Source organism: Dysidea avara, chromosome 9, assembly GCF_963678975.1.
Source record: "Dysidea avara chromosome 9, odDysAvar1.4, whole genome shotgun sequence".
Classification (NCBI taxonomy): Eukaryota; Metazoa; Porifera; class Demospongiae; order Dictyoceratida; family Dysideidae; genus Dysidea; species Dysidea avara.
The window spans coordinates 27,942,762-27,961,492 of NC_089280.1; the positions used below are offsets into that span (position 1 = coordinate 27,942,762).

Sequence of the window (18,731 nt, forward strand, 5' to 3'; positions counted from 1 at the left end):
AGTTTGTAGCGAACTCTCTACATGGTGGTTTCTTTGTAACTGAACTTTCTACAAGGTGACTTCTTCTAGCTGATCTTTCTACAGGGTGATTTGTTTGTAGCTGAACTCTCTACAAGGTAACTTCTTCTAGCTGATCTCTCTACAGGGTGATTTGTTTGTAGCTGAACTATCTACAAGATAACTTCTTCTAGCTGATCTCTCTACAGGGTGATTTGTTTGTAGCTGAATTCTGTATAGGTGATTTGTTTGCAGCTGAGCTCTTTACAGAATGGTTTCTTTGTAGCTGAACTCTCTACAAGGTGACTTCTTCTAGCTGATCTTTCTACAGGGTGATTTGTTTGAAGCTGAACTCTCTACAAGGAAACTTCTTCTAACTGATCTCTCTACAGGGAGATTTGTTCATAGCTGAACTGTCTACAGGTGATTTCTTTGCAGCTGAACTCTCTACATGATGGTTTCTTTGTAGCAAGGTAACTTCTTTCAGCTGATCTCTCTATACAGGGAGATTTGTTTGTAGCTGAACTCTCTACATGATGGTTTCTTTGTAGCTAAACTCTCTGCAAGGTAACTTCTTCTATTGATCTCTCTACAGGGCGATTTGTTTGTAGCTGAACTCTCTACATGGTGGTTTCTTTGTAGCTGAACTCTACAAGGTGATTTCTTCTAGCTGAACTATCTCTTTCCATAGTTGCATGAACTCCCTACCAGGTAAATTCTTCTAGCTGATCTCTCTACAGGGTGAATTGTTTGTAGTTGATCTCTCTACAGGGTGACTTGTTTGTAGCTGATCTCTATACAGGTTACTTGTTTCTAGCTGATCTCTTGAATTCTCTTCAGGTTGACTGCTCTATTAGGGTGACTGCTTTATTAGAGTATCTCGATCTCGCACTTGCTGTGCCAAGTTGGATTTCGTGTTATAACCCCGTGGCTTTAAGTCTGATTCTTCTACACCATTGATGAGCCTTTCTAAGATGATTACTCCATTTGTACAGCGATTTTCAAAACATTACCCCAAGTGGTTTATCTGGTAGGCGTGACAAGCAGTCGTTTTTTTATTAGCTAATCTCAATTGCATAATTGTTACATACTGTTGGTTTTTTCATTGTATCTTCCTGGTTTTTAGCTCAATTTCTTTCAAACCACAAAAGGTTTGAGGTTCAATAGTTAACCTATTGACACACCAATTTTCAGCTTCTTCCCATACATGGTTTACCCTGTAGGTATGATAACATATTGGTGTTATTTTCGTGAATAATCGCTCATAACTCTTTGCCTGTTTATTGTATTCCAGCCAAAGTTGGTACTGAGATGCGCCTTTATCCCCCCCCCCCCCCCCCCCCCCGTCTGTGTGCCAAATTTCAAAGCAATCGGATATGGCGTTCGCATTGTATAGCAGTTTTTGTAAGTGTGCGACAAGATGTAGAAAAATAAGAAGAAAAAAAACAAAGAAACTAAGCCAATTTTTGAAGTCGCATATCTGGGGAACGCGTGAAGCGATTTCACTCAAATTTGGAATATGGAGTGCTGAAGTTGGAGGGCATGTCCACAGCAACAATCGTCTTGTTTCATCAAGAAAGCACAGAGCTACGAAGGTGCGAAAATTGTGTTTTCTTTCTTCCTGTCAATATACTCACGGGTGTTGCGCACCGGCTTCTTGAGCCGCATGACACACTACTGTATGTCTTGATGTATATGTATGTAGGGGTGTATATGTTTATGTGTGTACATGTATATTATATGTGTGTATGTATATGTAGAAGCAGCATGTACATATATACGGATGCATGTGTGTAGATATAATTGCACATGTTGGTAGTTTCGTATGCAGTGGAGATAGTCATTCTTATACATGTACCGTATTTCTATATTTATAAACTGTTAAAAATATTTTGTTGAAGCTAGCATCCGACGAAAATTAATTGTGCAAAAAAATTTTACCAATGTAATATTCGAGAAGTTGAATGAATTTGTTTAACTGCTTTCTGGCCACCTGGATCGAGGTTGCTGCGGTCTTTTAAAAACAAAGGCCTCCCTCATCCTAGGAGAGAAGGGAGCTGTGCGGTCTATTTCGCTGCACATTGGTAATGATGCCATCTGATTCCGTGATAGACAACTACTACAGGACACATTAAATGGAGTATATATGCACAAATATGCAAGTTGATGAAATAAGCTTCTAGCTGCAGCCATTTCACTCCAGTCCATTGCTTGACTTGTGACAGACAACTTCTGAATCTGGGGTGCAGCCTCCATGGAATGGAGATGCCACAATTCAGTCTTGCTGCTTGTCATTCTGCTTCCTCAAAAAAGGCTGTATAGAATTAATAAAGTTACATAATTCATTGTTAAAAAATTTTCGTCACTTGAGGACACAGGTGAAAAACTTTTAACGCGAAAATTTAACTCGTGAAAAATTCTCACAGCTTATATTTATAGAAATACGGTATATATTCATAATAACATAAATGTATTTGTGTTTTAATAAGGTGACAATACAGACAATATGCGATTTGCTACACTTAAAGTACATTAAGGAAATAAATGTTTTTATATGGTATGGCACAGGTTTCCCAATCACATGATGATATTTGGTTAGGAAAAGCTTATGTGAGGTACCTAATAACCAATTCTCTAACCTGTCGGCCATTTCAAGGATCCCGGCCCTATAGATATTGTTCATATCAAAGGTACAACGGAGAATATGACCAGTGCCAGCCAAGCTAATTGAAAAAAGATGTGAAATCCAAGGTGGCGGCCAAGAAATGGCTGTGATGGTAGTTTAATGTTAAAAATTTTAATAACAACAATTCAGGTGAATTTGGTGCCGCTTGGTCTTGGCACAAAATTCACCTGAATTGTTGTTATTAAAATTTTTACCATTAACCTACCATCACAGCCATTTCTTGGCCGCCACTTTGGATTTCACATCTTTTTTCACCATGGCCTTTTTGGGGGCCGCACCTTTTTTTACAGCTTAGCTGTTTTTGATTAGATTTCACTTCTTTTTGTATTTGGGGATTTTTTAACCTATCTTTCTTTCTTTACCACAGGAAGAAGAAAAGATGAAGCAGATGTTAAATACTTAAAACATTTCTGATTTTATCAGTAAATGTACAAATTATATATATATAATACATATATTTATTACAGAACACTCTACACTGTGGTTTCTTTATAACTGAACACTCTACAAGGTGACTTCTTCTAGCTGATCTCTCTACAGAGTGAATTGTTTGTAGCTGAACTATCTACAAGGTAATTTCTTCTAGCTGATCTCACTACAGGGTGATTAGTTTGTAGCTGAACTATCTACAAGGTAACTTCTTTTAGCTGATCTTTCTACAGGGCAATTTGTTTGTAGCTGAATTTTCTACAGGGCAATTTCTTTGTAGCTGAACTCTCTACAAGGTAACTTCTTCTAGCTGATGTCTCTACAGGGTCACTGGTTTGTAGCCAAACTCTCTACATGGTGGTTTCTTTGTAACTGAACTCTCTACAAGGTGACTTCTTCTAGGTGATATTTCTACAGGGTGATTTGTTCGTAGCTGAACTCTCCACATGATGGTTTCTTCGCAGCTGTCTCTACAAGGTAACTTCTTCTAGCTGATGTCTCTACAGAGTCACTGGTTTGTAGCCAAACTCTACATGGTGGTTTCTTTGTAACTGAACTCTCTACAAGGTGACTTCTTCTAGCTGATATTTCTACAGGGTGATTTGTTTGTAGCTGAACTCTCTACATGGTAGTTTTTTTGTAGCTGAACTCTCTACAATGTAACTTCTTCTAGCTGAACTCTCTACAGGTGGCTTGTTTCTAACTGATCTCTCTACAGGGTGACTTGTTTCTAGCTGAACTCTCTACAGGGTGATTGTTTGTAGCTGAACTCTCTACAAGATAACTTCTTCTAGCTGATCTTTCTACAGGGTAATTTGTTTGTAGCTGAATTCTCTACAGGGTGATTTGTTTGTAGCTGAACTCTCTACATGGTAGTTTCTTTGTAGCTGAACTCTCTACAATGTAACTTCTTCTAGCTGAACTCTCTACAGGGTGACTTGTTTGTAGCTGATCTCTCTACAGGGTGATTTGTTTGTAGCTGAACTCTCTACAAGGTAACTTCTTCTAGCTGATCTTTCTACAGGGTAATTTGTTTGCAGCTGAACTCTCTACATGGTAGTTTCTTTGTAGCTGAACTCTCTACAGTGTAACTTCTTCTAGCTGAACTCTCTACAGGATGACTTGTTTCTAGCTGATCTCTGTACAGGGTGACTTGTTCCTAGCTGAACTCTCTACAGGTGATCTGTTTGCAGCTGAACTCTCTTACATGATGGTTTCGTTGTAGCTGAACTCTCTACAAAGTGACTTCTTCTAGCTGATCTATCTACAGGATGACTTGTTTCTAACTGAACACTCTACAGTGTGATCTGTTCATAGCGGAACTTTCTACTGGGTGATTTGTTTGCAGCTAAACTCTTTGCATGATTGTTTCTTTGTAATTGAACTCTCTACAAGGTAACTTCTTCTAGCTGATCTCTCTACAGGGCAATTTGTGTGTAGCTGAATTCTCTACAGGGTGATTTATCTGAGCTGAACTCTCTACATGATGGCTTCTTTGTAGCTGAACTCTCTATTAGGTACTTTCTTCTAGCTGATCTGACTACAGGGTGACTTGTTTGTAGCTGAATTCCCTACACAATAACTTGCAATGTAATATAACTGAGTAAATTATAAATGCAGCTGAATGCTTTATTAGGGTGACTGTTCTATTAGAGTATCTCGATCTCGCATTTGCTGCACGTAGTTGCCTTTCGAATCATAACTCAGTGATTTGTAATCCGATTCTTCTGTACTACTGCAAGGACTTTCTATGATGATTATTCCAGCTACATACTGATTTTCAGCTCGTTGCTCTAAGCGGTTTGCCTGGTAGACACGAAAACTAATAGTTTTTTATTCATAAAAATCGATCGCGTAAATTTGACACAGGTTGGGTTTTGTGTCATATCTCCATGGTCTTTATCCCGATTCCTTTCAAACTACAAAAAGGCACTCCTACGATGGTTGCTCCATCTACATATCAATTTTCAACTGATTCCTCCAAGGGGTTTACCCTGTAGGCGTGACAGACCTTCGACCTTATTTTACGCAAATAATCGGTCATAACTCAGTGAATGTTCATCAGATTCCTACCAAAGTTGGTTCAGAGACCCGCCTTAATGAGCCCTTTAAGTGTGCCAAATTTCAGCCCAATCCAAGCACGCATTCATGTTTATGGCGAATTTTGCGAAGTGTGCGAAATGAAGATGAAGAAAAAAAACGAAGAAATTAAACGAAATTTTGTTCGCTCGTATCTCGAAAATGGCCAAAGCGATTTTCTTCAAATTTGGTATGTATACTCCCCTGACTGGGCGGCACGTCTCTAGCAAATTTGGTTCCAATCGGATAAGGGATCACAGAGCTACATAGGTGTGAAAATTGCGTTTTCTTTCTTCCTGTTAATATACTCACGGTGTGGCGTGCCAACTTCTTGGGCCGCACGACACACTACCGTGTGTCTTGATTTGTGCTATAATGAATTCTAATACATGGAATGCAGTGTACATGCATAATTTTCCTTGTGTTGTATATTCTTTTGTAAATAAGTTACCAATTGTATGGGATTACTTGGTATAGAAGTACTTATGAAAATACAATAGATTTCTGAATGCACATTATTGTGGTTTGTAAATGTTCCCACAGATGTTTAATAGATGCTTTACGGCAAGGAGTACAAAGTATTGAACAGCTCAATGAATTGTTAAGAGTTCTGAAATTAGACAGCAGGTTTCAGGAGATAGCCAATAATATGAAGGTGGTGTACAGAGTTCTTATGAGTGAGGAAAATATTGTTAAAGGTTGTGATTATAGCAAGCTACTTGCATGTTTAAAAAGGAAGAAGTTCTTTACAAAACATGATGAAACAATACTGTCAACAAGTTGTAACAAAGCCAAACAAATCATAGAAATATTAAAAGATAAGGAATTGGATTCTTTTGGAACCTTCATGACATGTCTTGAAGAAACAAACCAGGATAATTTAGTTGCAAGTCTAAGTGACATAAATCCATGTTATTCTTTGGACAGCTTTAAACATTTTCTACACGAGCGATACACCAACTCTTCTTTCACAGGAACTTCTAACATTAATCTTAGTCTTCCAGTATCAGACTGCATCAACATTGCTCTCATTGAAATCAGTGAAACAAATCACAGAGAAGGCTCCACTTTCTTTGACTACTATAGTTTATTGCTCAAACAAGACAACAGCTATTCTAGACAATTCCTCGATTCTTATTCAGATATAGTGGCTGAGAATTGCAGAGTAATTTTGATACAAGGTTATCCTGGAAGTGGAAAGACATTTTTAGCAAAAAAAATATGTGTAAACTGGGCCAAAGGAAAGCTGTTACAAGAATTTAAGTATGTTATGTTTTTGCATTTGAGAGATGGAGGAGTTGCTAGTGCAGAATCGTTTGATGAACTGGTTGAATTGTACCGAGGTAGTTCAGCAAAAATGATTATTAATAAGATATATGACAGCAATGGCAAAGGTGTTTTGATTATTTTAGAGGGATGGGATGAACTGCCAGAACGTAGACAACATGACAGTTTATTCACACGTCTCATATCCGGTGATGTTTTGCCTAAGGCAGTAGTTTTAATAACAAGCCGTCCTTCTGCCATTAGAAGCCTGGAATATGCACATATTGAACGTAGAATTGAAATCCTTGGGTTTACAGATAAACAAGTGAAGCAAAACATAACGTGTTATTTTCAAAAATATAGTAACAGTAGTGAACTAGAGCAGCAGTTTCATTCTGAATTGAATCGTCTTCTGCTTCTAAAGTACTTTGTGTTTGTTCCCATTAACCTGTGCATTGTGCTTTACATTTTTGACAAAAGTAATGGGCAATTACCAAATACATTTACAGATATTTATAAAAATTTAGTTTTAATTCAGTTAAGACGACACCAAGCTAGGAATTCGCATGGTAGTTCATCCATTAACACTCTAAATGACTTGCCTGAAGAAGTTGATGAAATGCTACTACGGCTGAGTAAAATGGCATATTACTGTTTACAAAATAATGTAACCTTAACTTTCGATGAAGCAAGGATAAGACAATATTGTTTTAGTTCAAGTGATGAGAACCTAGATGGTTTTGATGGGATGGGGTTATTGCAAGTAACCAATCACAGACACTTTGAGTCTTATAGCAAAACATATGAATTTATTCATCGCACTCTTCAAGAGCTCTTGGCTGCTTGGTATTTATCTTGTCAACCTAAATCATTTCAGCTAAAACAGCTACAAAGTATTTTCAACCAGAAAGAATTGGAAATGGTTTGGATATTCTATGCAGGATTAACAAAATTTATAAATGCATCTTTTAAAGATATACTTTCAGCAAATCGTGTGCTTAGGATTAAATTGTTAGGCTACAAGATAGTTAACGTGTTCGTGTTGAGTTTTGCAAGTAAATTATTTCTTAGCTATAAATTTCGAGGTACATGTATGTGCAAAGCAATTGAAAGACATTATGGAGGAATACATTATTCTTCTGGGGTGTCTCATTACATTTCAGGAGAATTCCAGTGTATATTAATAGAAGCAGTTATGGAGGCACAAAATCCTGAACTTTGTAGAAACATCTGTGACAGTTACCTGTTTTATGGAGATACATGCTGGTTTTCCGTTCCGGATTCTGCTGCAACACCTCAAATATTATCTGCACTATCTTACTGCATTGCACACAGTGGAAAGAAGTGGATCGTTCAGTGTAAAATGTTGGATTCCTCCCAGGCAGACAATTTGCTTAAGTATTTAGTTTGTGAAAAAGCACCCAGCAACAAGTGTGGTAAATGTGTTGCATGTAAAATCAACCCTAAAGGAAGCATATATGTCCTTGATATTAACAGCAGCCACAACCAAGTAGATGGCTCCCTGAAACTACTTCAACCTCAAATTAACCTTCAATGGCTTATACTGTCATTTTGTACGTCTGTCAATGATGAGTTTGTACTAGAACTTGCAGAAGCATTAGCAGGCAACACCACTTTAAAAAAGCTTCACCTAACTGGTTGTAATGTTACTAGTAATGGAATAAAAGTTATTTCTCACATGTTGAAGAAGAACAAAACATTATCATGGATTGGCTTGGCAGATAATATGTCTAAGTTAAATGAAAATGACATTGCATTTTTGTTAAAAGAAATACGAAATCACAATAATACAGTTAATATGATATTTATGGACAGTGTTTTTCACACATCAGAAATAGTTCAAGAACAATTGCAAATCGTTAACTATAACAGACAAGAGAGAGGGGTGGAAAAGCTAAGTCTTACTCTTCTGGATGTCTTCAAGCATCGTGACATATGTCAGAAAATTTTTTCCAAACTATCTTTCATACAAAATCAAAAGGTACGTATGGTTATGTGTACTTACCTTCTTATATGTGAGACTTGTGTTCTATCATTGTGATATGTTGCTTGGCATAATAGCTTCTTTGCACAACAGTTGGTACAATTTTTGCATCCATTTTAATGTGGTTGTAATTTTTTTTGAGATTTTTGTTTTGCTGCAAAATAACAAAAAACTGCATGCTTTTGTGAACCTTTATTGCTACATGTACAGTACATGCAATACAATTCATATAGGTTTTCTAGTTATGCATGCACAAATACACCATTGGTTTAAGAGAATGAGCAAAATTTATACAAAAGTCTCCTAAACAGGTTCCTCTTAATAAGCTTAATTCTGCATGCCATCACCAAAGCTACAGCAAACTGACACCCATAGTTGATTTCTGTCAGTGTGTCTTGAAATAAACCAACCGCGCTATTTTCAAATGTAACCCGGTAGGTGATCAGCTGGGCTACAGTGAGAGATACAGGTGTATTCAAAACATGAAATCATACAAGGACATCTATCATCACATTTACGCATCGTGTCTGCAGTATTTCTGTCTAGGGGTATGCTTTGTATAGGAAGCTGTTAGAGAAGCATGAGTGGAGCGTAATGTAGTGGTAGTAGCAGAAATACATTGTTAAATGGTAGAGTCTTAAATCCTTTAAAGGCCAGCAGTAATTTTGTTACAGTAGTTTTTATATGATGTGCATTAATAAGAATGCTATAAAATTACTCACAGTGTTGCTATTTAGTTACCTTTAAGACAATTACAGTATTTTTGAATAGCTTTGCGTAGCTTCCTTTTCATTAACAGATTCATTCTGTACATGGAGTAGTCTGCAGGTGCAACCGTCTTGTTGAGCAGTAGCTGTGCCAGACTACATAAAACTAGTTTGCAGGTTAAATGTTGTATTTTGCCTCATCAAACCATCAAATCTCTAATGTTATGCCTTTTATAAAGTTTCAGATTTGACTTAGAATAATACAGAATTCTACTCTTGCGGAGACACGTGTTCACCACCATTTTATTTTGTGTGAGATCGCATGCAAGCAAAATGTTTCTATGACTCATAGAAATTCCTAAATAGTTCGTCACTCCAGCAGTTGGTTCACCTTGAGTGAACCAAATTACAAAATTTCTTAACCATATACACAGAAAATCCTAAGCATGCACAAAATTCCTAAAGTATATACAGATGATAACAATAACATTAATTGCTGCTGTGAGGTCTTTTTTGGGATTCTCCTATTATTGTTGCAGCTTTGTGGTGTAAGGTTCGAGCTTGGGGTATTGATTCCTGTCCAACAGCAACAGCTTCTCCAGACTCATCTTGCTGTGTGTCTTCCTCTTCATATGCTCCTGTGTCGTTAATATTCAACTTGATTGGATTTAAATGTTTAATGCTGCAACGAAGCATGTGAGGCTTATCTGAGTTCACAGTTTTTACTACTGCTGCTCTACTTGCATCATCTCTTCCCATTAGTAGCTAGCTCAGTAATAATATCCAGTTTCCAAAATGCTTGCTTGGTGAAATCATCATACAGCACTACAACATTTTCTGATTTAGCTAGTTTCTCAGAAAACTTGTTAAACGTAGAGTGTGTTTCATGAAGATTCAGCAAAACTTGCTGTCTAGTGAATTTGCTAAGTAGAGTACAATGATATTTTACCCTTAATTCTAATCAAAGATTCATTAGTGCTGAATATCTTCCAATATTAGGAATATTAGCAACTCTTTGTCCATAAACACATGTATCAAGTGGGATGGCGATAGAGTACAACTGACCCCTTCAGAATCACCAAAGAAGTAGGTGAGTGATCTAGAATTCAAGACTGCTTTAACTTCTATCAATAAGGTGCTCAACTTATTATGGTTCATCTAGCACTTCCTGAGACAACATTTTACTGAACATACCATACGTTCCCAGATACCACCCCACCGTGGTGCCCGTTCAACTATGAACTTCAAAGTGACTTTATTACTAGTAAGATATCTTGTAACCTCTGGCAAGTGGATCATTTTCTCCGCCTTAAACGTCTTGGCATTGTCAGATTATATAGTTGATGGCAACCTTGTTCCAACAAACTGTCAAAAGGCCAGTAGAAATGAATCAGCTGACAGTAAATCAGTGAGCTACAAATGTATTGCCCTGGTTGTGACACATGTAAATAAACAGATATACACTTTGGTCGCCATGTTAACGCTCTCAGTGTGAGCATTAAATAGACCAGCAAAGTCAATTCCAAAGTGTGTAAAAGGTGGATTGTTAGACACTCATTCTGCTGTCAGTTCAGCCACATAAAATGGCAATCCTTCACATTTCAAACACATGACAAACATCTTCAGCGATATTGTCACTGTATGTTTACCCCTGAGTATCCAGTAATTCTCACAGAGTAGAGTAAGAATGTCATTAACTCCACTGTATTTAGATTTCTGATTCTGATGATACTGTAGAATAAGTAATTCAACAAATGGATGATCGTGAGGCAGAGAAATCGGATTCTTGCTGCCTAGAGACAATGTGGAGTTGTTCAGCCTTCCACAGCACTTCAAAATACCTTGATCAAGGAACAAGCCACACTGTTTAACATAAATTGGACCGCCAACGGTCTTATCACTGGACAGATACTTAATTTCTGTACGAAAGGACTCATCCTGAATTGCCTTGATCCAGTACACCTCAGCTTCATTTACCTCTTCAGTAGTACATAGGTGAAGAACATTTTTGACCTCATTTCAACACATCAGAAGGGAATTGGAACTGCTCCTGTTCTTCATAAGACGCTTAACAAAGTGAATCATATAGACCGTAGTCTTCAACAATTTGTATAAACTACTAAAGTGTTGGCAGTCAATATTCTCTAGAAGCTTGTAAGGAGTTGTTCGAACAGCAAAGGTCTGGGAGACCACAGGTGCATCTCTAACGAGTTCTGTACAAGCCTCCTCACTGACACTGAAATCATTTGCATATGGCCACTCTGACTTTGGCCCCGGGGAACACAAAAACTCTGGCCCTTTCCACCAAGCTTGATTATTGCTTAGTTCGTTTCCATTCAATCCTCGAAAGGCCATATCTGCAGGGTTGAGTGAGCCTGGGCAATGTCTCAAATCCTCATTAGCAGAGTATTGCCTGATTTCATTGACCTTGTGATTGACATATTGTCTCCATGGCTTATGATTGTGAATCCAGTATAGAACAACCGTTGAGTCACTACAATAGTGTTGTCATTGTAGGTGAGAATTTGAGTGAATCCTCAAGTGTGCTGACCAATCAAGTTAGTATCAATGCAGCCAGTAGTTCAAGCCTGGAAATAGTCTGTATCTTCATTGGAGCAACACGAGTTTTCGATGCCACTATGGTTGATGAGATACTTCCATCCTCGAAAACAGTTCTAAAATAAATTACAGCTCCATATGGTTGTGCTGAGGCATCACTAAACCCATGTAGTTCAAATGATATTGCTAGAAGAGAACCCTTGAAATAGCATCGTGGTACCTTGAGTTTCTGAAGACAGCTTAATTCAGCAATCAGTGACTTCCATTCAGTCAGGGTGTATCTACCTCTTGGGGTGGACCATCCCACAAAGATCCAAACATACTGTAAGCTTCAATCTAATTACGGATGGGCTAACCAAACCCAACAGGTCAAATATTAGGCTAGCGCTTACTTTGAGCACGGATTGTTTAGTTAATGGAAGGTGATTCACATAACCCGACAGTTCAGAAAGGTCCACAAGAAGTTCATCTGATGCCTGATCCCAAAACTCCCAGCAGTTTGCTGTAGTTTTCTTCCTTGCTGTTGCCAGCCATACTAATAAGAGATTGGGTGTAAGAACATTTTTCTTCAGCCACAAATGGATTGCTATGGTTGGTAGACTTGTCTTGAGGGTCATCCATTTCCTTGATTCAATGTAAAAGTTGAGGGGAATTAGTGGTTATAGTAATTTTTGTTGTACATATGTAACAAAAAATTGAAATTTTCAACATGAGTAGAGATCAAAGTAATAAAAAGTGCTGAAACAAGTGAAATTATCTACCACTTGAAGCCATGCTAGAACACACATAATCCCTACTTCATGCCATTGCATACAGAATCTCGCCAACTAAAGTAGGGATTATGTTTGTTCTAGCATGGCTTCAGGTGGTAGATAGCTAATCTCAATTATTTCAAGCATGTGTTCTAGCATGGCTTCAGGTGGTAAATCTCACTTGTTTTTGTACTTTGTATTACTTTAATCTCTACTCATGTTGAAAATTCTGAATTTGTGATCCAGTCTGCAAAAGGATCTTATCACCTATTTGTACATTTCAAGTAGTGGTGGTTTAAACTTTATGAATGAGTATATCTCACCAATGGCTAAAGTCTCGCCCACCAATTTGCACGCAATATACACTAATTCCTTGCCTTTAAGACCATGCAGAGTACAAGTAGCTAGTACAAAGTTTCCTGCTATTTTAAATAGGGTTTTTCATGGTGGTGGAAGTATCAAGCAAGCTTTAATCAGGGTGGTGGGGAGGGCTCTGGGTTTATTTCAAAATTCAAGAGAAAGCCATAAGGGAGCATCAGGCTGAGTTACAAGCCCCCAGTGGCTCAAAAGTAGCTAAAACTAGAGGAATGTATGGCACAGCCTCTTAGCCAACTCCACAGAGACATCCAGCTTGTTCCACCGTCCAAACTTTAACCAGAGCTCTATGAAGACCTCAAACCACCTGCATGGACTGCCACAGGCTTTGGGAAAAGCAGCTTTTAAAAGCCGATAGCTCTACTTTGAGTGTGGACATCAGTAGTTTAAGTGTTTACAGCAAAATCTCAGCTTCACTTTGATGGGCAATAAGACCGGTTTTGCCAGACCTGGTTGCATTTTTTTTGTTACACATATTGTGATAAATGGTTTTGATTATCAATACTTATCGAGATACATATAGTTTTTTTCATTATCACACAACCCTATTTTACACCCAAGTCAATGTCATGGATGTGGCCAGATCCTAGAGTGGTTGTTAGTGGCCAGATCCTAGAATGGTTGTTAGTGGCCAGCACTGACCAGTACTCAAATAAACTAACCACCACTATAAATCATCAACTAGATCTATGTAATTTTGCCACAAATAAAAGCATTTAGTGTTTTAATAGTAACTTAAAATATTCATTATTCCCTCATACAGTATTTCCACTACCCTTGGTACATCCTTGAGACTGCATGCTATTTTTAGCTGCAATAGCAGCTGAAAAACAGAAATAAAAAAACTGACACTTTGAGAAATCTACACCTTTGATTCTTTGTCGTATGTGTTGGATCCAAATCATTTGATGTGTAACTTTACTCGGCTAATGTATCTTCTTAGAGTGTCTAATATAAGGCTTGTAGACCTTGTAGCTGCAGTGTGTATCACACGATAACATTTTTATAACAATGACAAAATTCATGAAAATGTATTTAGCAAATGTACCTGCATGAATGCTGAAATAAAAATATTGCTATATAACCTCATTATGTGATATAATTAATAAATGTATCTTTGTGCATGAATTTATATAATTATATGATTAATGTGTGTGATCATGGAATTATGTTTTGTTTTATTCTATTTTATCAGTTGCCACTAAGTATCTCCGGAGACATTCAGTCGTCTGGAGAAAGACAAAGAATTTTCTTTGGTGCATATCCCATAAGAATTGCATGCCCTGAATGTAACGAAGAAATGGACACTAAAGTTGCTCACAAGATTGGCTCCTTTACATGGGTGTTGATTTTGATATTGGTGTTGACTTTTTTGTTGCCGTAAGTGATTTTCATTAATTATACGCTAAGTGAGAATGCAACTTTCACATTACAGGCTTGTGCCCTGTGTTCTGTGTATCAACCAGACCAAGGATGTATCTCACTCATGCTCAAAGTGTAATGCTCTCCTTGGAGTCTATCAGAAACTTTAAGGAGATCTATATAATTGTTACTGACAACAAAACACTTAGTGCATAAATGATTACAGCTGCTAGCCTTTTGTTATAGGTTATGAAATATTCATTTTTGATAGCTACATATTTATAATATATTTAGATGATAACCATGCAGTGCCTAAAACACACAGACATTATTTCTTAGTTTTAATTTTTTTTTGTTGTAGCCAAATTGTAGCTAAATGTATTATTTTCAAATGTTTACGTGTTGTCGAGAAACTGGAGTATACAGCAACTGAGAAGATTATCAAGCGACATCTGAGAGAAGCATCATTTGATGTCAAACATATTAGTGATCCTCTCTACTTTCTGGACCCAGCCAGTAAGACATACTATACATTCCTCTAACTGAAGAAGTCTACAAGAAGATTTGTGACAAGGAGTACAAATTTTAGATTGTAGCTATTAGAGCTAACTGTTTTTCTAGATTTAATAATTTAATGATGGCACTTTTGTGTTTGAACTTACCCTGTGGTAGCTATACAGGGAGTATGTTGTTCACAATTAGTGCAAGGGAATTGGTAGGGAATGACCCTGTACAGCTGACCTTACTGCCTTAAAACAGTACTGTTTGGACATCATGCCTGCTTTTGTGGTGGTATCATTACTGTATTTTACATTAACTTATCTAAACTGGTGGATTTTGGAGTTGTGCATACACTGTGCCACACTGAAGTGAATAGCTGGACTACAGGTGTATTAAACGTTCCTTGATTTCTGCACAGGTACAGTAAGAATGTTTCCATCATGCTTATAAATGTAGAACATTTTTCAAATTCCAGACATTACATAACAACAGACTGCATCTAATTCCTACCCATGCACCATAACTGTGTTAGTATTTATTCACAGTGGGGGTGGGGTGGTCACAGGAAGTGACACCAACTGGCACACTGGCAGAAGTGACTCCATGGTGTGTGAAGCATGAGCTTTCCGGGGGAAAATTAATGTTCCGATATTGAGTTTGGTGGCAATTTTGACTGAATTTTGCTGATAGTTCAACACTGGAAGTATGAATGCTAATAGTATAGCTACTGAGCTAGAAAACAGAATTAGCTAGTATAGGTAGCCGTTTTGTAAATGTTTATGAAAATTCTGTACTGGAAACATGGATGCTACTTAGCTGATAAATGTGGTCTATAAGCTCTCTTAAGGAAATTTTGAAAAGTTGGCCTATTGAGAATGATTTTGGTGATAATTTTGGCTGAAATTAAGTTGTTTAATGTTCAAATATTAGCTACTGAGCTACAAAACAGAATTAGCATAAGGTAAAGGCTATACTTCTTGCAGATTAGAATATTCTAATAATAAAAGCAAACACAAAAATCAGCTAGTTGTATATACATGTGAAGGGAAGAGTAGCTAAAGATTGATGTCACCACATTTTTGAATATCCTAATAAAACATTCACAGTTGTATCAAATACTCTAATAGAGCAATCACTATACAATTTTTCAACAGCATAATTATTTTGGCACACAACTGAGCGTAGTTGGAACATAACAGGGAAATCTTGGAGCATTGCTCAAAAGCATAATAGGCAATTTCAAAAGCATAATAGGCTCAGGTCTATTCTAAAGTGATTCGCTGGAATTTGTGCATTGTTGTGTAGTCTACTAGGTATAGTTTGTACATTAAAGGTTAGCTAATTGATGTCTAGACAACTGTGAAAAAAGGAGGAAAGGGTTGATTACTGCTTGCCTATTACAGGGGCTAACTACATAGTGCGATGTGCATGGATCGACTTTAAAAGGATAAAGCCTCTTTGTGACCTGTCTGGTATATGCATCACTGTTCCGTACAGCTCTCAAATCCACAGTGATTGCACTGTGCTCCTACAATTTTAATGTAAAAACAAGTAATGTAAGTACTTTAAAGTAGTGTAGCTTTATTTGCAGCTAGTAGCTGGGTCCAGGTGATATAACAATGTCCATGCGATGGTGTCTGTAGAATGACTAGTTACTCTACATGTAATGTCATAGCTAAACTGGTGCTGGGGGGCTTTCCCTTGCTACGTGCACAGTGTAAAGTTAGCACTAGTAGGTGTTACAGTCAATTTCAGGTTGCTTGCAAAATGCAAATGAACAATTCACACACGTGAATTGCAAACATGATCATGTGAATGCTACTCGCAACATTTAAATGTGCTGAATAACTAGCTCAGTACTCCCCTGGCATTGTCTAACAATATGAGATAGCGAGTAAGTTGGTTGTGTTATTAAAAAGAGCTTAATTGGTTGTAAAGAAATAGCTCACATGTGTGAATACCATGTGTATTGAAAAGTTTAACTGTGGGTTTTAGTTATTAGAAGCAATTGAATTATTTACATTTTTTCATTCAGACAATCAAATTGTAAATTCTAGCATTTGTTTAAGCACTACTGAAGTCACACATACACTATATACACACATCCACACACAAGGTGCACACACACACACACACACACACACACACACACACACACACACACACACACACACACACACACACACACACACACACACACACACACACACACACACACACACACACACACACACACACACACACACACACACACACACACACACACACACACACACACACACACACACACACACACACACACACACACACACACACACACACACACACACTGTTAAACCAGTTGACAAGCAACACAGTGTCAGACTAGCCTATAGCAATGGACTACGTACACACATTTGGGAAGAGTTTAAGGAACGCTTTCAAATTACACAAATTGGTGAATTCTATGGTGTTACAGAAGGCAATTGCGGTTTAGGAAACATCACTGGTAAAGTTGGATCTGTTGGATTAGTCCCAGCAGCCTATCCTTTAAAGATTGTACGTATTGATCTAGATACTAATGAACCAATAAGAAATTCATCAGGTTTTTGTGAAGTAGTTGATTACAATGATCCAGGAGAGCTTATTGGGAATATTATCTCCTTAGAGAATACACTGGTTACAAAGGACTCTCAAATCAGACACAAATTAAAGTGTTAATACATGTGTTCACCAGAGGGTCCACTTTTCCGTTCTGGTGATATCGTGAAAATGGATGACTTAGGATATGTTTATTTTACTGACAGGACTGGAGATACGTTCCGCTGGTGTGGTGAGAACATGTCAACAACAGAAGTAGAGAACACCACTGCTAAAGTGTACAAGAATCTCCAAGTGGCTTGTTATGGTGTTGAGGTACCTGGGGCAGAGGGTCGTGCTGGTATGATAGCCATTGTACAACAAGATGGCATTGATATGGATGAGTTATCAAGGGAACTACAACAACGATTACCAACTTATGCCATTCCATTGTTTGTACGTGTTGTGGAGAAGCTGGAGTATACAGCAACTGAGAAGATTATCAAGCGACATCTGAGAGAAGAGTCATTTGACATCAAACATATTAGTGATCCTCTCTACTTTCTGGACCCAGCCAGTAAGACATACATTCCTCTAACTGAAGGAGTCTACAAGAAGATTTGTGACAAGGAGTACAGATTTTAGTTGGCAGCTGTTAGGCCTAAGCCGCATAACTGCTTTTGTAGTTATTTAATTTTTAATGATGGCACCTGAACTCACCTGCTTCCTTGTGGTAGCTACAGTCATAGATTGTTAGTGTGCTCACAAATTTCACGTGTACATTAGCTAGGGGCCAGGATTTCTGAATTGATATGCCATGATCCTGTATGGGCCTTGTAGTATGGTAAATATGCTATACTGCTACTTGTATGGTAGTATGTTGTGCATATCACACTGAGGAGACAGGGATTACAGGTATAATGTTCCTAAGTTTCTATTGCATAGTTCGAATTTCTTTACTGTGTGCAAAATGTTAGGTTAGCAGAGGTGGATTCCAGAAACCTCTTCCAAGATTTATTTATTTTATTAAAGCTTTACAGCACTAGTGCTGAAGGTCTGTAGGACACCTGGTCCTACAGCCTGCTCAAAGACATTACATACAAAGACATTAGCTACATAAGGTGTGTTTGAAAAGTTGCAGAAAGGAGAAAAATCCATGACTGGACCTAGGTAGCCTCGAACCTGCAGCCATCCGATTTACGCTCGAATTTAGCTGGTGGACTTGCAGCAGGAACACCAGACTATCTTAATTTGCATGGATATTCTAATAAAACAGTCCAAACTACTCTACTGAATAGAACATTCATAATGGAATACAATTTTAAAAATTGGTTACTGAAGATTAAGGATAAAGAATAATTAATAATTTAGCAGCTATTGGCTTTTTTCAATTGAATATTTTGGATAATTATGCATACTACAGCCAAAAACCATATTTGATCATGACATTGAGG

General features: G+C 37.6%; 1 protein-coding gene and 1 pseudogene across 1 annotated transcript in view; both read left to right on the forward strand.

Moving 5' to 3' along the window:
* Positions 1-14,878, forward strand: part of LOC136266004 (protein NLRC3-like) — a 31,105-nt gene extending 16,227 nt beyond the window's left edge. Inside the window, exons 2-4 of the mRNA XM_066060955.1 lie at positions 5,735-8,459; positions 14,051-14,235; positions 14,291-14,878. Of these exons, the coding sequence (XP_065917027.1) occupies positions 5,735-8,459; positions 14,051-14,235; positions 14,291-14,387 (3,007 nt within the window). The 3' untranslated portion in view covers positions 14,388-14,878. The remainder of the gene's footprint in view (positions 1-5,734; positions 8,460-14,050; positions 14,236-14,290) is intronic.
* Positions 14,879-16,680: 1,802 nt separating this feature from the next.
* Positions 16,681-17,922, forward strand: LOC136267637 (long-chain fatty acid transport protein 1 pseudogene; annotated as a pseudogene).
* The last annotated feature ends 809 nt before the right edge of the window (positions 17,923-18,731 follow it).